This window comes from Strongylocentrotus purpuratus, unplaced genomic scaffold (assembly GCF_000002235.5).
Source record: "Strongylocentrotus purpuratus isolate Spur 01 unplaced genomic scaffold, Spur_5.0 spur5_scaffold_14, whole genome shotgun sequence".
Taxonomy (NCBI): domain Eukaryota; kingdom Metazoa; phylum Echinodermata; class Echinoidea; order Camarodonta; family Strongylocentrotidae; genus Strongylocentrotus; species Strongylocentrotus purpuratus.
In genome coordinates, this window is record NW_022145599.1 from 1,829,960 (window position 1) to 1,857,704 (window position 27,745).

A 27,745-nucleotide genomic window follows, 5' to 3' on the forward strand; every position below is an offset into this window, starting at 1 on the left:
CAGATAGCGCCCTCTTTCGTTCATTGCATTATATTCTCAATTGAGTTCAACATGGCGGAAGGAGACGACTGGGAAACCTTAGAAACGTTGCTTAGTAAGTGATTTCCTCTTATCATGCTAAATATTGCTATTGGGTGTGACATTCAATTGAGATTTGCAATCATTCTGATGTGTGAAAATTCAATTTATGTGTATTATATGGCAGTATGAGGCAATTGATGCTTCACTTTGCCAACGCCCCCTCATTCATCATTGTTTTCTCTCTCTCTCAGTCTCAGACAGCTCTGTCCCATTTATTGGGGGGAGTGCAGTGCAGTGCAGTGTAGGGTCATTGACCATTTTTGTTTTGGAAATTATCTGCCATTATAATGCTGTAGCTCATATAGGTTTTGTATGATATGTCAGATCTCGATCTACAGATCTAGGTTTGTAAAAGCAATGAACAGAATGAAGAATTAAGTTTCTTTTTTAAACATGTTTAAATTATCATGTGAGCAGGTATCGATCGATCACAAGAAGATGAGCATGGTAATTTTTCTTTATTTTGTAAATCAATGCGATACTGCATGATGCACATCTAATAAAGTGATGCATCTGCTTGGTGCTACACTATAGGTTTTGTCTCAACCGAGATATGAGTGACCCTGAACTTGAAGTTGGATCAGTGATGGATCTGTCATACTGATTGTGTGTTTTTATAATCGTTTAAAAAGTAATTTGGGCTAGCCTTGGTGATAATATAATTATGAGATAATATGAATGATATCGATATCAGATTATCACAAAGCCTTAATTGGCACCAATCCTTACCCCTGTGTGAAGAGGCAGGTAAACAAAACCCTAAAATGCGTCTGAAATCACCCCTTCCCGCACCCATCGAACATTGCACACAGGCGCAGACTTCGGAGTTCGCTAGAACTAGTGGACTCAAGTCTCAAGATTCTTTCTTCTCACTTTAAAATCGGTTAAGTAATTAGAAAACTGAACTGTAATTTGACATTTTGATACCAGAGTAAAACTGATGTGTACCTTATTTCTGATGATAATTAGTGGAGATGAGGTTAACATTAAATAAACGCTGACCTCTTGTGAAAATGGGAAGTCACGAGAGTTGCGATGTTGGTGTAAATGTTTACACGTTGTCAATTCGATACTTATTTTACAATTAAAGCAATTAGATTAATATATTACAAAGACGCACTCACAGAGTTGGCTGAATTGAGGGAACCCCCTATGGGCGCGCCTTTTGACACTAATTTTGTTGCATTTGTCAGGTGACTTGTTTCTAGGTCTTTTGAAATATACTCTGTCACAAATGTTAGGTTTCTATGATAAAAATAATTGTTGTACTTCAAATGGTCTCTTTTCTCCTCCCCATAATAATATACTCTGGATCAATCCAGGGTAATTATTTACTCAATATCTGTTGAAGAAATTCCCCCAGGTAAAGCTCATTGCAGATCTATACAAGGTTATCTTATAAAATCTTAGATAGCGTTGTACAATACATGCATGTATACATGTATGGAGGATTGGACTGTAGCGACTTCTTAAGTTAGGCGAAGGCACATTCTCAATCTTCTGTGAGAGCTTCAAAGGAGGAAGATCACCAGCTGCCCTTCAACAGGGTATCTGGTTCACCAGCGACTTTTTAGATTCATTTGTGAATAATTGTCTCACATACTTTCAATCTCTGAAACAGATAAAGCAACCAATCCTTCTAATAGGGATGATGACTGGGAGTACATCATGAACTTCTGTGACAGAGTCAACTCAGAGTTAGAAGGGTGAGTACATGCATCATTACATCAATATTAGTATTTATTTATTTATTTCTAATCTTTTGTCAGGATAGCCCGTTCACCAATAAGTAGTGGTCTTCTATGGGGCCCTGAATTAACATTTACTGTATCATGGTATGGTACTCTGGTAAATGGATTATTGATTTCAAAGGCTCAATGTACCTTTTCTTCATAAAAGTTAGTCATTTAGCAACATCAAAACCATTATGACTGTTATCCTTTCATAAAAGAACTTCTGTGATAGAGTCGATTCAGAGTTAGAAGTGTAAATAGTTCAATCTTAATACAGTTATCAATTCCTGTATAGGACTCTGGAATCAATATATTTTTTCAGGCATAAAGTACCTTTTTTGTCATACGTCATACACGTCATACAAGAATGATCATGTTATTATGAAAGAATAGTAGAGCTATTATCTGTTCATAGATATTTTCAGTTGAAAATGGCCTTCATAGTAATTTAAACCATGTTAAGTGTAAATATTTAAAAACTATTATATAAAAGTGCACTGATGAACTTCTTGTTGAATAGTTTTAGTTCATTGTAACGTTTGGATATATACAATTCAATTCAATTCATTCAATTCAAATTTTATTGTCCAATATTGGAAATTGCTTTGTTTGCATGTCGATACAAAACTTATAGATTATAAACATCAATAAGATACAAATGGATACAGAATAGTACATTTGTCTTGAACATAGATAACACGAAATGCAAATTCAATTCATAATTCAGACTCAGTAATGAAATAAAATTCATAATTCAGTTTAATATACAGCATCTTAGGCATCACCATTTTTACATTTCTTTTGTTGTGTATCTAGAGCTTTGCTTTCGTGTCGGCTGCTTGGTCATAAGATCCAGTCCCCACAGGAGAGAGAAGCGCTTCAAGCTCTGACGGTCATAGAGGCATGCGTCAAGAACTGTGGAGAGCTCTTCCACAGAGAACTGGGCAAGTTCAGATTCCTCAATGAGATGATCAAACTTATCTCACCAAAGGTATGTTCAAAGCAGTTGCTGTAGTTATATTAGCACCTAAAGAAACGTTTAAAGGCACTGTTTAACAATGTTCTGAGATGCGTGGCCCTAATAATGAAACCCTGAAAAAATTGCGATTCAAAATATCATGAAGTGACTCAAAAAAGTAAAAATCTTTGAGTGACCGGTTTTACAATACTCGTTTTCCCCAATAGACTGTCGTGTTATGAAAACTGTTAGGAAAACGTAAAATTTGTTTTCGATTTCGAATCATAAATATCTTGATAATCAGACAGGAGATCGGCTTGTAAAAGTCTTGGGGTTCCTGACTGACCTAAAGGTTTATAATTATGATTGCAGCATGAGCTAAATCCAGGATTTTGTTTCAGAATCTGAGACAAAGTTACCAGGTCCCTTTAAGGCAGCTCTCAAAGCAATTTCTCAGTTAGATGATTACAAGTATTACACTTAGCTAACACAAGAAATATAAAGCATTCAAAATCAGTTAGAACAAGTAAAAACATGTATTTAAAAGAGAGAGAGGACTTATTGTGGAATTAGCAGCGAGAAAGCCTCCACTGCTTTTCAAATTGTCTAGTCATCACATACTTAAGTTAGTGTAGTATTTGTTATCATCACTTCATATACTTGTGTTGTTGTCTTTCTTTTAATAGCAAAAAAAAGGAACAAGAAGATTTGTGAATAAGCCAGTTCTTAAATAGCTTCGGAACGCATGACCCCAAAATATCCACAGATCTTTTACACGATGGAATAGTCCTACTTGTGCATTTTAGAATAATCACTGCCGAAGTGATGGAGGTGCTTTATTAATCCTTGCCACTTTAGAAGACTATTTCAACCTGCGTATCAGATCAATGTACTGTTGGTGCATAAATGAATACTGATTAGTGATTACATAACTTTCATGAGCACAATACCAGTAGGCCTATTCGTCTTGATGGGTTTTACATATTGGGAAAAATTACCTTTATCTGCCCATGCACTGATAGTATTTACAATGTTTATCTTTCTATGAGACAATGGTGTTATTTTTGATTGCTCCTGCAGTATCTTGGTAATAAGACGACTGAGAAGGTGAAGAAGAAAACAATAGAACTGATGTACTCCTGGCAAAAGGGTCTTCCTCATGAAGGCAAGATTGTGGAGGCTTATGATATGCTGAAAAAACAAGGTTGGTTTTCAAGATTTAATCCTCTGTAATGAAGAGAAATAACAAATTGTAGTGTAGAATATGTAGAATATCAACTTTTTTTTATAATTCACATGATATTTTTAATTGTTTTCATGATCACCATATGATATCACTTTTATTTGAAAGCAACAAACAAATTTAATGACAAAGAGTGTCTCACTAGGATATGCCAAATAATAATCCTCTAGTCAACTAAATCCTTTGTAGGCTATAGCTATAAGGGTGCTAACTCTATGAAATTGTATTTAGTTAATTATATAGGGCCTCTAGGAGAGATTATATATCAGTAATTTTTCATCAACTTATTGGGATGTGGTTTGTCGATTAAGACTATCTACAACCTAAATGGAGGGTATGTAAGAAGAAAGAGAGAAGAAGAAGAAGAAGAAGAAAGAGTATTTAAATGTATATTCATCATGACCATGTATATTATATCAAATGTATACTAAAACAGGGCCCTATGAATGTCAATTATATGTTGTTCCTATGTTCATATGTTGAAGCAAGATTGTTGATGTGCATATAAACAATTATCCTATATGGACGCGATAAAGAAATGAAATGAAACCTAATTCATTTCATAGAGGGAAACTAAACTTGTGTATTGGGCTTCAATCACTTTTTTTTTTAATGCAAGGTAAATCATGAGAAACTAAGTGTTGATGTTAATTTTCAGTTTAGATATCTTGTGTCCTAATTCTTGCTTTGGTATTTCTCTTTCATTCAGGTCTGGTAAAAGAAGATCCAACATATCTTGATGAAGATTTATTCCCTTCTGTTCCCCCTCCTAAAGCAAAGATGGCTGAGTTTGAAGATGAAGAGAAATCAAAGGTAATTAAAGCTTATCTGCCATAGTTTACAGGAGGGATTAGGCCGCCCTACAAGGTCACTGGACAGGTGGTTATCTCATCAACTCAGCTCTCACTTAACATAAGAAAAAGAGGATCATGGGGGACCAATGGTCACCAATTAGGCATTGTTTGTTATATAGAGGGCGCAAGTAGCTACAAGTAGTGCAGTGGGCCTTTAAGACAATCATCGATGTCTGCTTTAAAGCCCCACTGTCTTACTTGTAGCTACTTGCTCTCTCTATATAGAAAACTTCCCCAAATGGTGCATGTTAGTCCCCCATGATCCTCTTTTTCTTATGTAAGTTGAGAGCTGAGTTAATGAGATAGCCACCTGTCAGAGAAATATATTGTGGCCCAGTGGTTGAGTATTCCAACTTCTGTTAATTTTGAAGCAATTAACAGCCCTTTCAGTCAGTGTGTCCTGGCCGAGTGGTTTAAGGCGCTTGACCGGAGATGCGAAGGTTGAGGGTTTGAATCCCGACACGGCACTAATATCCTTTGTCAAGATATTAACCTGTACTTGCTTGTGCACAGTGTGTGTGGGCAAGTATTGAATCCAATGACCAGGGTAATAGCACACTTTTCTGTAAAGGGCTTAAAGACATTAAGCGCTATATAAAAGCAGAATATTATTATTATTATTAAGTTGATTGGACTTCTGATGTTTGAATGATCTTTTATTTGATCTTTAGTTGTTAGCAAGGCTTCTGAAGAGCAAGCATCCTGAAGATCTGCAAGCAGCGAACCGTCTCATCAAGAACATGGTCAAAGAGGATGAGAAACGGCTGGAGAAGGTTTCTAGAAGGACCAACGAGCTAGAGAGCTGTAACAACAATGTCAAACTACTCAATGAGATGTTAACTCATTATAGAGAAGGCTATACAAGCCCTGAGGAAAGAGAGCTGATGAAGGTAAAAACACATTAAAGTATCAGTCAAACTTGACTTCATTGAATTATATTCAATCTGACTGTGTCTCTTTTTAGAGGGTTTGAACTCATCTTTTGAACATGTACAGTATACAGAATGAAATGTGAATGTATAGAAATAAACAGAAAGTAGAAAGTGATTCGGGATTGCGAGAAAACAAACCAAGTAGGTGAAATAGCTTGAAAGTTAGAAATGCTCTGGAAATTGAGGGTTAGCTCATGGTATTGGCTAACATGTATTTGGTTGATACATTACTCCAGATGACTAACATGAAGTCCTTTTTATAGAATCTGCTTTCATGTACTACAGGTGAGACAAAAAATAATGATAACCATTTGTGTTATAGAAAGCATTACTCTAAATTTTGTTATGTTTTTATATTTTCTTTGTAAATATTGTTCCAAAATGTATGTAGTTCAAGAGCTGTCAAGATTTAATGTCCTCACTATGTTGTCCCGTGATGCAATTTAGTCTGTATTTTCAGAAAGGTCTCATCTTTTTTGGCCTTTCTGTTGGTCCAAGTAAACCAGATATATGTGGGACCGTTGTACCATTAAGGATGGACTATTGCTGTCAAATTTCATTGTTTGCTTCCTTTACTGATCTTTTCCTAAAAAAAAAATCATTTGATTTGAATGATCTATACAGGAGCTGTATCTCACATGTGAAAGAATGAGACCAAGTTTGTTTAGACTGGCGAGTGATGCTGATGAGAAAGATGATTGCATTGGTGAGTTGTTGATGATTATCATATTTCATGATTCTTTGAAGTTATTTTCATGTATGATTGTTTAAGTATTCACAATGACTTCTACCGGAACCTCTTTCATAACGCATTGTTTAGGTTATTTTTTCAAAATAAAGAAGAGAGAGGAAAAAATTATTCATGAACATACATAGACTGTCTCATATTAGATTATTACAAACTTTTTCATAGATGAAGGCTATATTACAGTGAACAACACTCTGTTCCTTGGAAAGGACGTTATAAAATGGAGAGCCTGTATAGAAGAGAGTCACCACTTTTGCACAATAGTAACCCTCTGCACTATTTGGGGAAACTCCTGCGTAGATGTCCATCTGCGCACTTCCAATCAGTTATATTGGGAAGAGACACTCAAGGGTTAGGCCTACAGTGAATTAGTTCGCTTTTCGCCTCCCAGGTACAGGTGTCGCTAAACATTTAATAATCAAAATAACAATAATAAAACAAATTTGCCTGTCAGAGACAGAGTAAAATCACAGTTACCTCAGAACTGGATATGCATGGATGCTGATTTGCTCTGGTGGAATGTTACGTTGTATTGATTTCATTTTTGAAACCATCTTCAGTCGAACCTGTGTAGAAATACTACCCAAGAGAGATACACAGGGTGGTCGTGAGGACAGGTGGTCCTTTTTTACAGGTGGTCACAAAACTTTATCACCTGTATCCTGTCTTGACCAATTGCTTAAACTTTCCATCCTGCCCACAATTATACAATTTCCACACAACTGCGCCAGGAGTGTCATTTTTGACAGACATGGCGCATTATAAATGTTCACTATTATTATTATTATTATTATTGACTTTAAATACAGCTGATATTCTGGAGACTAATGATGCAGTTGTCAAGGTGATGGAGGTATACAAGGAGAAGTTTGGAATCGAGGATCTAAGTACTAGTTCATCGGGAGCAGAAGGAGGAGGAGCAGCATCAAATTTACTAGATAGTAAGTTTCTTCCTGATATTCCTAATTTGAAAATATGTGTGTTATTGCAGCTTAAAGTCCCACTGCACTACTTGTAGCTACTTGCTCCCTCTATATAGAAAACAATGCCTGTTGGTCCCCCATGATCCTCTTTTTAAAATGTTAATTGAGAGCTGAGTTGATGAGATAGCCACCTGTCAGTGACCAAGCTGGGTAGTCTAATCCCTCCTGGCCAAACTAGTACAGACAGGCTTTAAGATTTGTGTATGTTCCTTAACATTTCCCTGTAATTGGATATTTTGAAACTTAATGGGATGAGTGAAGGAGTTCTGAGATTTTAGCAAAATACTTCCTTGATACATCTGTTGATCTATTTGGTCTATTGAGTAAGATTTAGTAAAATCAGAAAACCTGATTGAACTAGTGTACCTTGCCTTGCGCGCAGCTAATATTGGACCTCTGACTTGTGTTGCGCTTATTTTGCACTTATTTATGTAAATAGGTTATGTAAATGAGAGTTTAAACCATGGGTGAAATCTAACCTCCATAGTGAATTCAGGCCAATATGTTTGAATTATGTTATCTCAGTTGTATATACTTGAGCTATCTTACAATGGGCTCTAGATGTATAAGCCAAGCTTAGATATTGCAACACCACAAATATTGTTGAGTGACAGACATATGGTCAGCTGTACAAGGAGACACTGTCAATTTCGTTGTTGTTTTCACTGTTGTCATTTTTTCTTTCCATTAATGTTTCGTAGGTAGTAAATTAATAGACTTTGCTGGTTCAAGTCCAGTCAAACAACAAGGTGCTGCCTCTGCTCCTCCTGATCCCTCCCAACAAGATGCTGAACAAGATTCAACACAACTTTTAGCATCGGAACTATCTTCATTAGGTAAGATGTTTAGAATAAGAGATCGATGGATCAGCTTTATACTTTCTTCACAACTTGTCATTGCTCTATAGCTTCCCTTGGTTTGTTTGCTTGCATAGATTGTTATTAATCTTCAGAGGAAATATTATATCCCCCAAAATGTATTTGTAATCCTTCTTATTGAGTTTTATTTCAGTCATCATGAAGTGCAAATGCTATAGAATTAGTACAGGTCATGATATACAGGAGTAAAGAGTAAATGCACCCTCATTTCCAGGTACGGTAGGTATTGTGTGCTTAGAACTAGAAGGGCATTGCTTCATTTTATTTAGAGAATAATTCCTTTCTGGCTCTCAGCAGATATTATACAGGTACAGGTATATAATTCATGATTTCTAGTTGTTTTCACAATACCTATACTTTACCTGTTTGTCTCTTGTTGTAACCGATTCTTCCCTTGATTTTTATTTTCTTACTGCTGTAGGTTTGTCATCAGAGCAGCCAGCTAATAAAGTGGTGCAACCAACGAGTGCTTCAGACCTTGATAAGCTCCTAGGTCCTGGTCCTGTCGCTCCATCAGTACCCTCTACAACACAGGCATTCCCTGCATTCAATACCAAACAAGCTCAGCAAATGGTATGGTACTTGTTGTTTTTAGCACTCCTAAATATTTGATATTATTATCATGATCTTATACGTTCTCTCACTGTTCCTGTGTCCCCCCCCCCCCCCCCTCCAAATTTCTCACTGCTACTCTGTTGAGCCTAGCTATCTGCATACTGTACTCCATCTTATATACCGGTAGTTATGCCACTGTTGTATGTTTGTTTGGTTTTTGAAAAGCTTCAAACAGAAATGAGTCTGTGAGCCTATAAAATGATCACGATAAAAGTGTATTGTAGACATTGTTATACAGGCCTGATAATTACCCCGTTTAAATCGGTTTCCCGATTTTTAAAAAATTTCTTCCTGATTTTTTTTTTTTTTTTACCCAATTTTTTTTCTTTCTTCCCGACTTTACCCAATTTTCCTGATTTTCCCTTAATTTCTCTATTCTTCCATATTTTCCCAATTATTTCCCAATTTTCTTACTCAAAAGGGGGAAATGTTGTTAGATAACATTTTTTTTCCCCGAGTCCTCTTCTTTTTTTTTTACTCAAGGGGGGCATTGTTGAGGGAAGAATTATTTTTTGTTTTTGTTGTTGTTGTTGTTGTGCTCACTCTCACCCCTGGTTATATAATAGCACATGGTTCCTGTTATTGTCTGTGCTCTTCATCTTTATCATGCTACCCCTTTGCTTTGTATCATGCTAATTAGTAATAATGCTAGTCCAGTTTCACGATTCATATTGTTGCTCTCTTACAGCCTGCGCGGATGCCAATGTATCCAACACCACAACAGCAGCAGCTTATGATGCAACAGCAACAGATGGCTCAAATTAGAGCGTCCTCTATGGGCATGATGGGAATGCAACCTGGGTATCCCATGATGCAACAGATGCCGCAGCAGCAGCAAGTTGCCATGGGATCCAATCAAGTGACACCTGTATTCCCCACACAACCTAAAGCAGCAGGAAGGTAGATCATTCACTCTCATCAAACTTTTTTTCTGCTTTCTTATTTTGCTATCCCTTGCTAATTCTCTTCTTTTTTTTTTCCTATTACACAAGGAAAAGAACAAAGCTCATATTTCACGGTGCATTTAGTCTGCTGAATTAAGTATTTGTGATTTTACATGCTAGAAAACTGAGATATGTATGGTCATACATGTGACATTTGTGTCTGCTACGAAATTGAAATAGATGCTTGTCTGCAAAGAAGGACATGCAATCTTTCCTCATTTGTTATAGTCCAGCTTATATGAATCTTTCATAATGTTCATAAGGTTCATCTACAGTTTTATTACTACTTTCTCCTCATGACTTTTGTTTCATTAGTACTGTTTAAAAAAATGTACATCTCATAATGCTGTTTTGTTTATGATGAAAGTGATTTTGTTTTTCATATTTCTTGAGTGTTCATAATACTGGATGCACTCATTTGTAATGCATTTGTATTCATGATTTTGTTTACTTTTTTGTCTTATCTGACAGTATCTCGCAAACACCGGCTTCAACATCATCATCGTCATCTTCCAATAACCCAGCCATTTCATCTAATGCCTTCGCTGATTTAGAGTCTTTAGGAAGGGGGCTCATCAAGCCAAAAACAAAAGAAGAGTAAGACTCAATTCTTGTATTTGTTCCAGTGTAAAGATAAATGCACTGTATAACGTAAATATTTGCACTTACGAGAAAATTTAAACAATTTCTGAAGTAGTATAGAAAGTTTATGGCTCAAGATGAGTGAATAACAACTCCATACTTCTATACTTTGTTAAAGAAGAACTTCAGAGATAATTTGGAATGTATGCTTTCTTGATATCTTAGCCATTTTGCTGTCATGATGACTATGTGGTAGGAATGCTCCTGAGGAAGTAGAGATAGTGCACACATTGTGTGTATTTATGACTATGATGACATCATTAATGTAGAGTGCAAATAACAATGATATCCATGTTATACTACATTACCTTTTAAGCTACTACTTGTGTTATTATTTATTTCAATTATAGAACTCCTGCTGTAGCAGATGACCAGCTCCTGTTCTTAGATGGTTCTCCTCAGATCAAGGCCCCAACAAAGAACCCTGAGGTACTCCCCATTACTCCTACCATTACCCCTCAAGCCCAGGCATCAGTACCAGCAGCTACACCAACACCCCAACCAACAACTCAACCTACAACTCAGACTGTTCTATCACTAGCTGATGTCTTTGTTCCATTGGAGTCAGTACAACCAGGTTAGTGTCTTCTTTCACTTTCCTCTTCTTCAGTGCAAGTCTGAAGAAAAATATGATTATTGATAATTTCCCCGTTTTGAATTGGAAGTTATGGAATGGTACATACAGACTTGTACTTGAAGATTCCCTCTCTGCATTTAAGCTGGTACCATTTGTGAAATGTTTGTCTGGGACCGGTTAAGTGGTTGCCTATGAGGACTGGGTGGCTCCTGTATCAGGCCTATCTATGGGATGAGAGAATTCAGTAGTCAGTAGGTTAAAGAAAAACTCCAGTTCTGGTAAAAAAAAAAGAAAATTAATTCTCACAGAATCAAATGAAACTTACACTGAATGTTCAAGATACAAATAAATGACATGTGCCAAACAATTTTGGAAGAAAATGTATACTGGCTGAGTAATGAGCATAGAAAGACAAGGAAATCAAGGTAGTACTAGCCCCCACACCATGTGTGTTGTCCCATATATAGCTTTCTGTGTACGGTGCTTGTTACTTTACCAAGACCCGGTCAAATTTATTATGATTTTGATGACTCCAGAACCTTGCAGTACACACCAATACTTACATGCTACATGATCAACTGTTTCTGATCCTTTCCACACCTTTTCTTTCACAATGCAATCGCATTACCAGTACTAAAGTTTATCTTTAACCTTATTGAATATGGCCACTCAGACAGTTTTTACTGTGTCAGCCTAACCATGGGAGGTATTATTTCAAAGGATTTTTTTAATTGCTCCTGTTGACATTACCCAGCTTCGTGTCGTCTTTAAGCCAGACTTTTCAGCATGCATTTTTAACACCTTTGACTACTAAATTCTCTCATTTCCATAGGCACAACACAAGAGACTGCACAGTTCTTGTAGGCAATGGCTTAAAATATAAAAATGTCAGTTAGGACTGTCATGAGATTGAAGACAAGTATTCTTTATAAAGTAGTAGTTGTTAAGACAATCATACCATACCAAGCCAATCATTTATTTTGATCTCTCTTGATCTCTCTTTCTCCCTTTCCTTTCACTCTCTATCTCTCCAGGTTCAACGCCACCCGTGACGGCATACGAGAAGAACAATGTGAAGACGATATTTCACTTTGCCAAAGATTCTCCGCGACCTGACGTGTTGGTTGTTGTGGTATCTACTATGAGTACTAACACATCACCCATCAAGAACCTGACATTCCTGGCTGCTGTACCTAAAGTACGTTCACATTCAAGTCAACTACCTTTAACTACTTTTAAATATTTTTGTGTGTGGCTTATACCCAGTAAATAAAGATTGATTTTATCTGTAATTTCAAAACAAGTCAGAAAATCTTGGAACCAGCGGGATTTGAACCTGCATCTACTGCATTCCGGGCAGCGACTCTACCACCAGGCCATCACTGGTCCATGGCACAGTCACGATGAACTAGAAACAAATACCCAAGCTCTCCTGATTCATTCTGACTTATTAATATTCATTAGTCCGCCATTAGGACAATAACTTTTATAAATGTAATGCTTCCTGGGAGAAATTTAAATTGTTTAAACCCTGTTTGTGGCTTACACCCAGTAAATAAAGATCTGTAATTCAAAAAAAGTCAGAAAATATCTTGTATTATCAAAGATATATTAATTTTACAATCAGCATGTTTGTTATTCAGATTATCTTGTAAATCTGTTGCATTTTGTAGTTTTTAATCCTCTTTTATCTGTTTTCTGTAAGTGTACATTTTGATGCCTTGTATAAATCGATGATACAGACCGTTCATCATGGCACTTTTTTTCTCATGGGGACATTTCCTTCAGGTTTTGTTTGTCAAAGATGAAGATCAGGGTTATGATTAGCTTTTATCACAGGGTTAGGGTTAGGGTTCGGTATAGTGCTCGGTCCTCGTTTGAAGTTAGGAGTTCAAAGAGTGTATGTAATAAACCATGTAGAAAGTATTGGAGGAGCATTTGCCATGGAACCTGCATTACTGTCAGCTCTCAGTACCATTCTTTCCACACATGTCTTTAAAGGTTGTGCAGTATATATATTACCATGTGCATAATCTTGTCATTCTTGTATGTTTCTATCCAGACGATGAGAGTGAAACTGCAGCCCCCCTCAGCCACAGACCTACCAGCATACAACCCTATTCTTCCACCATCAGCTATCACCCAAGTCATGCTACTTGCTAACCCAAATAAGGTAAGGTGCCACTGCCACAAATTCATGGAAGACGATGAAAACATCTTGTTGATAACTGTTCTTATTTTGAAGGGAGGGTTATCTTTTGCCTTCAAGCTAATGTTATGAACTTTTCTAATGAGGCGTAGAAAATAAACGGTATTACCAATTTGGCCTTGAGAGATTCTAAATTTTTGCTGTTGAAGGTTATTAAGTAAGGTTATTAAATTAGGTTCTAATGCACTTTAAAAAGTTGCCTTTTGTGTGGAATTGAAAGTAATGTTCTTGTATAAGCATTACGTCTCAACTTTCATTATTGTACTCCCAATAGTAATATTATCTTGAATACAATTCACATTGAGCACAATGTAGTTTTCTTTAAACATATAAACTTAGTAGGTGGTTGCTCACAAATAAAATAATCAGCGTCAGAAAATTCAAAATACTGTGCAGACTTAGTAGTTTGAAGCCCTTTCAAGAAATGCTTCACCTAAAGCCTTACTTCTAGTTTTGGGTATGATTTTTTGAGTAAAACTTTATCAAACTTTTTGTTATGTTGTTGTTTCTATTTCAGGAGAAGATTCGTCTCCGCTTCAAGATGCAATATACACTCAACGACCTACCCTTCACAGAACTAGGAGAAGTAGACAAAATGCCATCACACTGACAGTAATTTATTATTTTTTATTGCTGCTACTATTATTTATAAATAAGATGAAATAATAATTGCATAAATATATATTGTACATGTACTACCATGAATGAATGTCAGCTAACAGGAGGCATGTTTTCATTACTAAGATAATAGCTCTGCATGAGCTTTACAATAATATACATTGGTGATATATCTATGTCCTGATACTGCATGCTACAGCACTTCAGAAGCTTTGTGTAGAAAAAATGTTTCACAGTCCTGTAGTGCAGTAGGGTGATGTGACACATCTCCACTGACAAGAGTTGCTCGTGGCCATTTTCCTGCTCTAGTCGAATTCCTAAATTCCACCCTGCATTCAATTCTATAACCAAACCCTAACCCTAACCCTAAAGGTGACGGGAAGCCTAATCACAAGACTAATACCTATCTTACATGTTTGACAAAATAAAGCCAGAAGCAATTGTTTCTAGAGCAGATAACATCATCCCTAGTAGATAATATACAAATGATGCATGCGCATGAGTTCATTATACGATCTCTCAAGTTAAATAGGCTCAATTTAGTGCGTACACATAAATAAGCGCACTTACTTCTATACGCGTTTACGCATAGTGCTGCTCAAGAATAGGCCTACACGCAGTATACGCGCCCTAACCGCTACGCCCACTACTGCGCATCATGTACACGCACTAAAACAAAAGCGTGCAATAGGACTGGAAAAAAACTGCATGCTTTTTCATGAGAAAGCGAGCATGACCAATCATTTGATTAGGATCTAGGAGTGAGTTGTACAATAACAAATAGCTGTAAACACTGAATACGGGCAGGTTTATCGGCCCCTATGTACCAATTTAGGGCCTAAATATTGTCATGTATAGATGCATGCATAGGCCATTGATGAATAAGCTTCTTAAGGTTTAATGCATTGCATGCAGTGTACAGCATCATGAATTTTACATACATTTACAATGTGTCGAGACAATGTTACCGTTGAGAAAAGCAATAGTTCTCTTTGCAAACCAAAGGTTACAGAATACAATATTATTGTCACAAAATGTTGTAATTTAACTCTTTGACTGCATTCTATGTCTCTCTGCAATGTCACCCGTTTGCCACGCATGTACTTTTGCACAAACAATAGGCACCAATTGACAAAAGGATTGCTTTTCGTACAACACAATGGCTCTGCAAAATTACCAATTTCCGGTCTTGATAAGCTCTATGACGACCATATCAAAACTAGTGTAGATTAGTCTTGCACTGGAACAATCTTGAAGCATTTGATATTTGTATCCCATGATGAATACACTGTGGCACAAGGAGATTATTTGTGTGCCGAATAAAGAATTAATGTGTTTTACCATCCAAAGACTACTTTCACAGAGATGAAAATCATCATCTGCAAGAAGATCTTAAAAGCTATGTATTGCAAATGATAGGAACAGCTTTCTTGCAAGCAGCTGACAAAATGACCTGTAAAGGTTGAACACATTGTTGAGGTCTAAAAGGAAACAACTCTTGCTCAAAGTTTTATTTATCCGGCAAAGAGTGCATCTTATTTGGCAAATGTGTTGGTCTCCTACAAGTAACTTCTAAGCAAGTCACCTTTGATGTAAGCCTTAGCCATTTTTGGTCCTTTCTTTGCTACATCAAAACATCTGCGTGTTACACATTTCATTTGTTTCACTCATTCATAACTTGGCAAGTCAAACAAAAAATTGTCAATTTTGTCTCCCATTTGTTACCTCGTATTATAGAATTATAAATACAGATTCACAAAAGTATTATTTTATCTGATTTTGGTCTGATCCAAGCTACAGTTCGCTATCAATAATCATCAGATGAACATGAATCTTAGATATCATTGATAACATATGGGACAAGATAACGTGCATTTGCCCCAATGCCCAAGATGATGAACATTTCGGATCAAACTTGTCATGAAAATAATGTTCATTTATTGATGCATTCCCTGTACATGCAATCATAATTGAAGGTTGTTGTCTGTTTTTTTAAGCACATACAGGTAATCACAATCTGTTAAAGTCGTATTGTCTATTTCTTTCTTTGCTTTCAAACTGCTAGTTAAAGAAACAAAAGAGAGAGTTTCATTTCTCATTTTGACTTGCCATTTGTGGATTTTGTTAGTGTTAATACAGTGGAACTTCAATTTAAAAACAAAAACCTCCTCCTTACCAATGACATAGCCTTGTAGTTGTACTATTATATCTCAATCTGGATATCACGGCTCCAATTCAATAGAGTACACAGAGCTGTAACCTTTCATAATGAGAGCTTATAGCATGGACCGTTTTCAAGTGAGGTCTTGTTGTATATGTTTCATGCAGTATATGAATGAAAGTCAAACTTTCATGTTACATAGTGAAATATGAGCTGCATTTCATGGTTAGAGTTGCTCCCAACTCCTTGGTTAGACTTCACATCACCACATACGATCATCACATACACATAGCATCATGCATCATGCTGAATATATCCATTGCATTACTTATAAAACTAATATCAATTTTATTCACCTGCTGAAAAGTATTTATTTATGATATCTCATCTCTTATGTAGTGGGTTGGAATGAAGCTCATATGATGTAGATATCTTCACAGTATTTGTAATTGACCATTCAAAGGAAATGCTGAAAGCGTTTTGCACCATAGTACTATTCTGACGACTCTGAGTCTGATTGTGAAATATATTACTTGCATTTCAGGAAATGACTGTATGTGTAAATTTGTAGTAATCGGGGTATAAAGGTGTCAGGGTGATTAGAATCATAAATAATAATAGGTTTAGCATTTAAATTCATCCTCATTCTTAATCCAGAGTCTAACTTCATTATATGTTGTCCACACTTTTATAATGCTGCGAAGCAATGTTAATAGCATAACAATATATGTATATTAGAACCATCTGCAAAATAAGTTAAATTTGTAAGAGAACAAACATTGGAGAAAGAGTATTATTGTATCTAAGCTATTGGTTTGAAACTATGTTTGGGGACAAAATGTTGCATTTTTAATATTGGCAAAGTATTCCTACAAGAAAATGATATTTCCTATTGATATCATGATATGATTTAAATGTTTTTTTGTTTTATAGTGTTTAGTTATATTGTATAATATGATCCAAATGTAAGACATTAAATGTATACTTCACTAATTTACTTTGCTGAATATGTTTGCTTTGTTTATTGTATGTGATCAGTGTAAAGAGCCTCGATGGATGACTAAGAATGACTTAAAGATTGAGCAATTGTCAACTTTATTCAAAGTTTATATATGCCTCTGATCAATTCAATTAAATAAAGGTTTATTTGAACATGTTTTGCAGTACAAAGACTGAATAATACATGTTTTACAAAGATTAAAATACATTATAAATACAAGTTGCAATTGTGAATAAAACCTATTTAATTAAATACCAAATTACATTAAATACTTTATAAATTCTTTGAAATTAATGGATTCATTCCATCATTCAGATTAGATCAATGGGCATGATAATATCACAGGCATGACTCGGCTCTCACCGCGTCACACACAGATCAATGCATTGCCTGTTCTGAACTCTCGAGTCTTATGGGCGGGCTCAGCTACCAATGTATGCACTGGCCTTGTCTTCCTATGTACTATTAAATTTTGATGAGTTTTATGGATGTGGCTCAGTTACAAATGTGCCACACCCTTCCATTATATCTATCTACATGACTGTAATGATGTGAGTTGCTGAGTCCTATGGGCGGGGCTCAGCTACCAAAGTGCCACACCCTCCTATCTATCTATTTCCTGATGTGAGTTGCTGAGCTTTATGAGCTCTAGATTGGAACACCACTGATTTGACGGTGTGATCCTTGAAAGCATTCCAGTTCATGTGCTTCTGTAACTTCTCCTGTAACTGTTCCTCAGTGGGGTAGGGGAATTCCTAGCAACAAAAACAAGATAAACAATACGAAAATTAAGAAGCTTCATGCGAGAAATTTCTTTTAAAAATTTGCTTCTTGTGTTTTTTCAACTTCACAAATCAAGATCTTCATATGAATAGAATACACAAATTAAAACGGGGGTTTTCAACCTGTAACAATGCCCAGGCAATACCACAAGGCCATCAATGAAAACTAGTTTTTTACATTTTTTGAAAAAAATCTTAAAATGTCCATCAATGGTGTAATTTCAGAGCTAACATGTTGGGGAAATTGAAGAGAGTAGGAGGAGGGGTGGAGGAGGGAGATAGGAGAGAAAGAGAGAGGGGAGGGGAGAGATAACCAGATAGAGAGAGAGAGAGAGAGAGAGAGAGAGAGAGAGAGAGAGAACGAAAAGAGGGAGAAACAGAGCTGGAGAAAACATCAGAATAATACTCACATTTTTCCTGAGCAAACTGAGTGTGTCTTCCGTTGCATGTTCAAGATAGAAGCTCTTTCTGATCATAATACATTCAGCTCCGTTGCTGACCAGACTAAGACTAGGTTGGTCGGGAAATACAATGTTATTCACACCCTGAGTGAAATATAGGAGATATATAAAATATAGATATAAGATAGAAGCTCTTTCTAAACATGAAAGACGATGTTATTCACGCCCTTGTTGATATGAGACTTGAAACAAATTATGATCGTGATGGTGAACTCAAGAATCGATATAACACAGCTGGTAAATATAAACATACACTGTAGATATTTCAGATAGGAATTAAAAAGGCAAATCCTAAAGTACAAGGAGCAAAGTCATTGCCAAAGAAACATAGCTGATATTTTTCCTTAAACGTGTGACTTGTAAAAAGATAATGTTTAACAACGAATGATAATAATGACAAATATGGTGAAATTTGGGTCAGTATATTAATGATAAGCTCATCTCAACGGATTCGACTGATAACGACCGAAACTAAAGCAATTTTACAATTTTAATCATAAACCGGAACAACTGTTTTATTTCTGCTCTGTTAATTTCATTATCTCTTTATAAATGTTAGATGATGATGACTTACAAAGACTCCTCCTTTTAGTAGTAGCTGGATCGTGACAAACATTGGGTCCTTATCGGCATCAGTCGTTTGATCATTCTGTCAAAAACATAATATAGCGAAAATACGTTCATGAAGTTCATGAAGAATTAGGTTATTCTTTGGATTTTCTTACATGTCGGACAAAGTAAAATAATTTTTTGACAGGTAGCTGTTTTTTGCCAAATAAGTCTTCGTTTACCTATTCCTATGCAATTGTATACAACAAAAAGTATGCTTCATCTGCTTCATGATAATGAAATCCTAACCGAAAATGGCTATGAAGTCGCTAAGTTGGTAATTGAATAGCCAATAACTACACAGACTAATTTTGATGAAGATTTATATGATTTCTTCATACCAGGAACCAATGAGATACATAATCATTATTCAATTCATTGTTTAAATAATTTGCAATGCATCAACTATAACTGGTGTGTGTGTATAGTTTAAAATGTATAATTGATAAATGGTGAAAAATAGTGCTGCAAATGATGAAAATAGTGAGAGAAATATATAGCAAATAGGTTTTCAAAGTCAATACTTACAGTTTTCTTAGCTACATCTAGATCTGTATGAAAGGTACGGCGCTGGTTGACAAAGTTAACCGGAAGACCATCTTCACCAAGCTCTTCCTTCTCTACATCTACAAGCAATAGAAGAAGGAAGGATAAACAAAAAAAGTGTAGAGGGTTGTGAGTATGTGCCCCAGGAGAGGTGCAACTCATTAAAACTACATAATCATAGAGTCTATTTTTGGTAAATGGCATAAAAGTGCTTAAGGATCATGCATTTGGCACGTGAAGACCGCGAGTCCAGCAGGACGGTATGACTGTGTTTTAAAAAGAAATTAAAAAATAAGAATATATATATATATATATATATATATATATATATATATATATATATATATATATAATCTCATTTAAAAAATCAGTCTCTGAGTCGTGTCATCATTTCGGTGAGAAATGCAAAAGGAATATGCAGCCTTCTCTTAGAATATGAAGTATAGAATTTAAACGCCATTCATGAATGCATTAAATCAGTTACTTACCCGAGTCACTGTCATCATCCTCTATCGTGCTGTATATATCCTCTCCGACTGCTCCTGTCTTCAGATAAACCCCTTGACTCTGTGATAAAAAGAGAATCAGGTACATGTATATGATTTATACCATGATGGAATGGTTAAGCGTATGACCTAATGCACGTAAATGGGAAGTTAACGTCACTTAATTTACTCCGAAGAACTATCTGAACCATACTCAACATTGGTAGATTAATAAAACAAACTTCCTATCTTGAACATGCTGAACAGTTCAAGACCAGCCTTAGACTGAACCGATGTTTGTTTGTTTGTTTTTGTTTTTGTCAGTTTCTTTTTCTTTTTCAAGATTTTTGGTATACAAAATCAAAACACATCATGTAAACAAAACAAACAAACTAATTAAACGAAACTTTTCTAACCTTTAATCTGATGACTGGTGGAATGATAGAGCTAGTTTCACTACCATACCCCTTGATGGATACACCGCTACTGGCTGTTGTTGAACTCCTCCGACTGGTCTCAGAACTAGGCGTGTCCATTTTGTTGTTGTTCTTCTTTACTTTCTTTCTGTTCGGAGACTTGTTTTGATCAGGCATTATGCTTGTAACTTATAACAAGAGAAAAAGAATTTCTGATCATTACTATATTAATATATTAATTAATATTCACTTCTATATAGGGGCCTAATAGTAAACTGCAAAACGTCGCATAGTACATGTACATGAGGCCTAAAAAAAAAATGTTGTATTGCCCTTTAGGTGCCAAAACCGACCATAGGCTGTCAAGTGTCAAAATTGACCCAGTTAGTTTTGATCCTTTCTTCTTATTATTATTATTCTTTTGAGGTTCAGAGGAAATATCCTTTTTTTATACTTTAAAAAAAAAACTCCCTCTTTGGGCTGATATTTCTCAGTTTTGAATGCTTTAATACATTTTTATCTAAAAAAAAGGGCTTAAAAAAATAAAATTTGTTAAAAAGCCGACCGTCGATTTCAAAATGTTTTGGGTCGGTCGCAAGGGCAGTACAACATATTTTTTGTTTAGGCCTGATTGAGGCACACTGCTTGTCTCCAATCACATCATCATTATAGGCCTATAATTTCTATGCAAATACTAGTTCGGAAAGCTTTTCCTTTGTCTTCAATAAAGAGAGACACGATGCTAATAATAAATAGTGCAGATAAAAATCCTTTCAGTATCATAAAACTGATAAAACAACTGCATTTTGAGATTAATGATTGACATACAATGAAATTACACATACCTAATAAAGTTCAACATTTAATTTTTTTATTTACCTAGCGTCGTGTCTTTGTTCCATGTCATGCACACATCTTTCCTCTTGTAAGACGAGTGTACATTCTCTGCTACACTTTTGAGTTTCTTCAGGACCGAGCAACTTCCCTGTCAAACAAATGAAAATTAAGAAGTTAATTTGACTTAACAAATAGAATACAGGCGCGTACGCAGACGGGGGGGGGGGGGTTAACCCCCCTGAAATTTGTTTAATGTGTGGGTATCGGAGGATAATACCCCGCTCAATTTTTGTAAAATTAAAAAAAAAAAAAAAAAACAATGTGCTCTTACTCCCCCCCCCCCCCTCGCTTATTCAGCGGCCGACTGAGTCGTTGCGAATTTTTTCCTCAAAAACTGGACCCCCCCCCCCTTGAAAAAATCCTGCGTACGCTTCTGATATAGAATGTTTATATCAATGAATGTTTATTGGTAAGCATAATCAAAATGAAACATTACAACCCCAAACTCTGGTACTCATGAAAAGGTTATGACATTTCATGACTTCATTATTAAAACATTGTTTTAGATCGCGAATTTCTGTTCCCAATGAATCAAAGTGAAACAAGCAACATAATACAACGGTAAATATACCTCGCATCCTTGCAAACAAGAAAGTGATTGTATGCATGGTATAAAAACTGACGCATCTTTATTTCGTTACCAAATTGTTCATCATTGTACTTACAGATTTAATGATGTAAATCCAATCTGATTGGTTGCTATCTTGAACTAAGACATCACCCGTCCTAATATAGACAAAAGGAACAATATCGTCACTTGATTATCAACTGCAGCTGGATTAAAGTGTAGTAAAGTAGTAACATATATAGTTTGGTGAAGAGTATGTCATTATGGTGTTGATACTGGTGGGAATGAAGATGATAGAACGATGGTGGTAGAATTTGTTGTTAATGAAGGTGGTGTTGATAGTGATGGTGGTGATGGTGGTGATGATGGTGTCGATGATAATGATGGTGATCAGGCGCGTACGCAGGGGGGAGGGGGGGGGGGGGTCAAACCCCCTCTCAATATTTTTTTATGTGTGTTTTTTGGAGGAAACCCCCCTGAATTTATCTTTTAATACAAAATAAGAAAAGGTGACCAAAAAAAGGTGACCTTACCCCCCCCCCCCCCCTCAACTGAACAAAATATCAATCGGCAAAATTTCAAAATTTTCGGTACAAAAAAAAGAAAATGGAACCGATGGTTATCAATAATAGCATTGCAATGATTCTTAGCTCATGTAATGAATCTAGGGATATGATTACCATCGATATTCTCATTATCATTCCTACTATCTACAATGGCATTTACCGATCATGAGACTTACGCAAAGAAATGAAAGAGACAATCCTTGGGATGTGTAGGTATGATGTGAATAGGCCAATGTGTGAGGAACCTTAGTGACGTCAGGAAAGCATGTTGATCGGGATCATTCACACTCTTAATACCCCCTGATACCATGAATATATCCTGGAAATCCTGAAAATGCAAAGAAATATATAAAACTTTGTATATTCTCTTTTATCATAATTATTGGTGTACATAGATAACCATTCTCTTGCCTGTAGTGCCCTATATCATTATACTTTAGGTAGTTAATTTGAAAATAGTCAAATAAATTTAATCTGGAAGGATCTCAGAGTAAGCTAATGTATCATTTCTTTTATTTCGAACCAGTCGTATATGCATTATTAGGAGAGATCGATATAAAAGGAATACAAATATAAATCTGATATCATCTGTGTTTCATACACAAATAAATATTCTCGTTAAATTGAAGGGTTTATCTAAGCCTAACAAATTTAATATCAGGAAAATAACAAATTCCTATTCGACATCTTTATATTCCAAGAATGGCTTCTTTTTCAAACGGAATATATTAATAACACATGTAGCCGTGCTATTGCCTACAGGTTATATAGAGCACTGATGAGTAGTTTAACTGTATAATGAAAAAGCCAAAATACAAACTTACCTCGACAGATATGACAAGAAGTTCGCATCGTGATTTGGTGATAACAGTAGAAGCACGGACGGCCTCGTTCAAGATGGCTAGCTCCTGAAAAAAAAAATGAAGTCAAACCTGCTTTAGTGATAGAAAGATCTTTAAAAAAATTTTGTTTACAAAGATCACATTCAGCTTTGTTTCCCTTTAAATTGTTTCTCATTGAATATAGTACAGAAGGAACCTGTACATGAAGACCACCTGCCTATAAAGACCACTTTTCGTGTCTCCCTTAGGTGGTCTGTATAGACAGGTTTCATTGTAATAAGTTCTTGAACTCTTGTAACATTACAGGAGAAAAGTCACAGCCCTGGAGCCACAAATGCTAGTTATGAAAATAAGCAGTAGCAAGCGAATAAGTAATAACCTCCATGTATTTATTCTCTCATACTAAATATTATAAGCATACTATTTCTATCATGGAATGTTCTAAAAATGTGACAATACTACTCTCTAAATTTGAAAGTCTTATTTTTAAATCTTAAAGTCTTACTTTTAAATCTAACAGAGACTGATATTAGTGACGAACCCTTTGGGATTTAAAATAAGTCTAAGCTAAGACTTGAAATTTTAAGTCCCTGAAAAGGTTTAAAATTTAAGTCAATTGGATTTATATTTCAAGTCTTTTAATATTTATTTTAAACCTTTCTTGGATTCATTTCAAAAATAAATCTAAGCTAAGACTTAAAATTTTAAGTCCCTGAAAGATTTAAAGTTTAAGTCAATTGTATTTATATTTCAAGTCTTTTAGATTTACTGGTCTAGCTAAGCCATTAGAACCATTTGGTAAAACTTCCAACCAATTGAACGGCAACAACACTTCAATACTGGTACGTCTGTATTATCAATGTAAAGGCATCGGTAATAAGTAGACTTATACATAATTTAATTAATCGAATTTTTTTTCATATATATATATGAGAAGCTGGAGAAGCACATTACAATTTTTCTCTCTGATCTTTCACCATATTTCTCTTCATTGCTATGTGATATTTTGTGAAATGGTGTAAATTTGTTGGAATACATCCCTCCGGAAGACTTTGGAACAAAATGTGATACCATTTGGAGTGAAATCAGTGAGTTATATAAATATCAAAGATTCGATCTTCATATCATCCTAAACTGTACTGTACCATGTACTGATTTTGATGTGAGCCTGAGACTTCAATTTTATCTTGTCAGCAATTCGTGTAGTTCAGTTGGTGTAGTTCAGCGAACTCCAGTCTACAGATTTAGAGACAAAGTTCTTCATTCATCCTATTGTCCTGCCTCAATAGTAATAGTAAGACTTTCAAATCTACCTTAGATATACTCCCATTGTCCAGCATGATGGGCGAACCTCCTACTACAACAAGAGCCCGATCTACTTCGATGAAGGAGAACACTGTTCTCATAGAAGAGGTCATCAAAGACATAATGCACAACAAAAACTTTTTGTCACTTGTACAAGATTCCATTGACAAGAAGATCAGCCGCTTGCAGGAAACAATTGAAATACAAGAAGCTGATATAATGGATCTGCAGACCAGAAATACCGCCAAGGATAAGGAAATAGATGACCTGAAAAAGAAGGTTAACGAGCATACTGATCGTCTAAAAGCAGTCAGTGTGAACATCAATGCACAGGAACAATATTCCCGCCGTAATTGCTTACGATTTTTTGGCTGCCCAGAGAGAAAGGGTGAAAGCACAGACAGCATTGTTATGAAAATGGTCAATGACATCCTCAAAGTCAACTTAACAGTCGATGACATCGAAAGAAGCCACAGAGTTGGTATGCCAGGTGAACCCCTTCCAGAGCCTGCTCCCGGCGCCATCGAAGACCCAACAGCACCTACCAAAACCTACCGCGGTATCATCGTGAAATTCAAGTCATACAGGAAGCGCCAGGAGATTATACTCAACCGACGAAAACTGAAAGGTCGCAAGCGAGCAATAGTAGAAGACTTGACTGCCAAAAATCAAAAGCTCCTAGCGATGGCAAAAGGACATCCCCATGTTGAAGCTGCTTGGAGCAATGACGGGAGAATAATTGCTCTACTGAGTGGTAAGGACCATAAGAAAAAACTCATCAGAAACGAGGATGACCTGAAATCTCTGCCAAATGAATAGTGAAATGTTAAATCTGAACTAAACAATCTTCTGGAGGGAAAAACTTCCCTTTTTATCGTTCGATAACAAACTTTGACAAAGTGAACGCTTATTTTATTTGTACTATTTGTATATAATTCTGTTTTACATATATTTATATATATATATTCATTGCTTGGAATTTTCAATCAATGTAGTATTTGTTTATGCTTAACTGTTTTGTTAAGTTGTTTTTGTATTTCCGTATAATAAATTTGACTTTTATGACTATAATGAAAGAATATAAATATATCAATTCTTCCCACATTCGTTCTTTTGCATGTTGCATGTATTTTTACATGTATTTCCATCTATGCTTCAGGTGCGGAATAGTTTGTAATACTTATTTTTGTAGAGTTGCGCTCTCTTCTTCTTTCTTTATTGCTACGATCAAAATGTGTAATCTTATAAGTAAGAATGAACTTTCGTATGAACAACACACTTAACGATCTTGATCCTGATCTGCATGTCAATAACCCAGATTTTGCTTGTAACAGCTACACCCCTTTTGAATTTAATGAACATTTCCAGTCTTGTGCCGAATTCAGCATGATTCACTTAAATGCCAGAAGCCTTCATACAAATTTTGAGAACATTTCTAATTTTCTATCTATCATAAAGAACAGTTTTTCAGTTATAGCTATATCAGAAACATGGATATGTGGTTTACCAGTAATTCCATTTCATTTAGATGGATACAAGTTTGTCAACGTTGATAGAAAATCTGGTAGAGGCGGAGGTGTTGGTATTTTCATTAAAAATGACATTAATTTTCAAAGAAGAGAATCAATTACACACTCCGTAGAAAGTGATTCCACTTGTGAATATTTATGTGTAGATTTGTTTAGACAAGATAGAGATAGGCTGACGGTTGGTGTTTTTTATCGAAAGCCTAGCACAGATATTAAATCATTCATACATTTTTATTCTGAAACGCTTGAAAAACTTAGCACTGAAAAAAGAGAAATTATTATGACAGGTGATTTTAATATAGACTTACTGAAATCAACTGATGAAAATACAAACGATTTCCTAAACATTAATTTTTCATTTGGTCTTACTCCTGTCATCAAATATCCAACTCGTATTACTATGAATACTGCATCTCTCATTGATAACATTTTTATTAATACATTCGAAAGAAATCTGGAAAGTGGCAGTTTTTCTGTTGAGTTAACAGACCATTTACCTATTTTTCTTGTGTTGGATAAAACTAATTTGCTGACAAAGAGTCAGCATACTACAATTAATTTCAGACGTGCAGTAACAGATGATGGTGTAAAGAAATTACAAAGAGAACTGTACGAAGTGGATTGGTCTTCATTGTATTCGTGCAATAATGTTAATACTGCTTATGACTTGTTTTTAAGTAAGCTTTTAGTTTTATATGACAGAAATCTACCTCTATGTACTAGTAACAATAAGAAATCATGTATACGTAAACCTTGGATAACACCAGGACTTTTACGATATATCAAGAAAAAAAATAAGTTGTATAAGAAATTTCTTAATGATCGCTCACCCTCAAATCAAGCAAAGTATAAAACATATAGGAATAAAGTTAATAATATATTACATAAAGTGAAAAGGAAATATTTTTGTGATAAATTGAATCGAACCAAGCATGATATCAAGGGTACTTGGTCCGTCATAAACAAACTACTTTGTAAATCCAAACGTAATCCACCTCAGTATATTTTATGCAACGACAAAAGAATAGATGACTCACAATGTATAGCTAATGAATTCAATTCATATTTTATTAATTGCTGCACAAATATTTTAACTTCTTCTCAGGTTGTTGCACGAAATGATACATTTAAAGGATATTTAAATGATCCACTTTCGAAATCGTTATTTTTAAAGCCTATTACTGAATCTGAAATTCTTGAAATTACTAAATCGCTGAAGAAAAGTAACTCCTGTGGTTTTGACGGCATCAACAGTAATATTGTAAAAAAGATTATATACTCGATTGTAAAGCCTTTATGTTATATATTCAATTTATCTATAAGTACAGGTAATGTACCAGACAAACTTAAAATTGCTAAAATTGTACCAGTTTATAAGAAAAATGACTCTCATCTCTGCAAAAACTATAGACCTATTTCAATATTGCCATGCTTCTCAAAGATACTGGAAAAATGTATGTATAAACGTTTGTATTCATTCTTAATAGCTAACAGCATCTTAACAGACAGTCAATATGGATTTAGAAGTAACCACTCGACTTGTCATGCTCTTATAGATTTACA

The 27,745-nt window shown here is 35.4% G+C and overlaps 2 protein-coding genes across 3 annotated transcripts in view; one reads left to right on the forward strand and one right to left on the reverse strand.

Moving 5' to 3' along the window:
- The first annotated feature begins 11 nt into the window (after window positions 1-11).
- Window positions 12-17,173, forward strand: LOC581699 (ADP-ribosylation factor-binding protein GGA1). Of its 2 annotated transcripts, XM_030983953.1 has the most exons (16): window positions 12-94; window positions 1,703-1,787; window positions 2,631-2,805; window positions 3,853-3,976; window positions 4,725-4,828; window positions 5,541-5,759; window positions 6,426-6,507; window positions 7,359-7,490; window positions 8,234-8,368; window positions 8,832-8,983; window positions 9,714-9,925; window positions 10,441-10,566; window positions 10,962-11,188; window positions 12,223-12,386; window positions 13,251-13,361; window positions 13,915-17,173. In XM_030983953.1, exons 1-16 carry the CDS (start codon window positions 52-54, stop codon window positions 14,005-14,007), a joined length of 2,184 nt encoding a protein of 727 aa, XP_030839813.1. In that variant the 5' UTR covers window positions 12-51; the 3' UTR covers window positions 14,008-17,173. The 2 variants fall into 2 exon arrangements, with proteins under 2 accessions (XP_030839813.1, XP_030839814.1); XM_030983954.1 differs by lacking the exon at window positions 10,441-10,566.
- The window catches only part of LOC100891620, a 19,186-nt gene continuing 7,759 nt past the window's right edge, over window positions 16,319-27,745 (reverse strand). The window contains exons 8-17 of the mRNA XM_030984924.1: window positions 23,331-23,414; window positions 22,683-22,834; window positions 22,038-22,098; window positions 21,355-21,460; window positions 20,476-20,663; window positions 20,063-20,141; window positions 19,557-19,654; window positions 18,994-19,068; window positions 18,369-18,503; window positions 16,319-17,931 (exon numbers count right to left, since the gene is read on the reverse strand). Coding sequence (XP_030840784.1) covers window positions 17,785-17,931; window positions 18,369-18,503; window positions 18,994-19,068; window positions 19,557-19,654; window positions 20,063-20,141; window positions 20,476-20,663; window positions 21,355-21,460; window positions 22,038-22,098; window positions 22,683-22,834; window positions 23,331-23,414 — 1,125 coding nt within the window. The 3' untranslated portion in view covers window positions 16,319-17,784. The remainder of the gene's footprint in view (window positions 17,932-18,368; window positions 18,504-18,993; window positions 19,069-19,556; window positions 19,655-20,062; window positions 20,142-20,475; window positions 20,664-21,354; window positions 21,461-22,037; window positions 22,099-22,682; window positions 22,835-23,330; window positions 23,415-27,745) is intronic.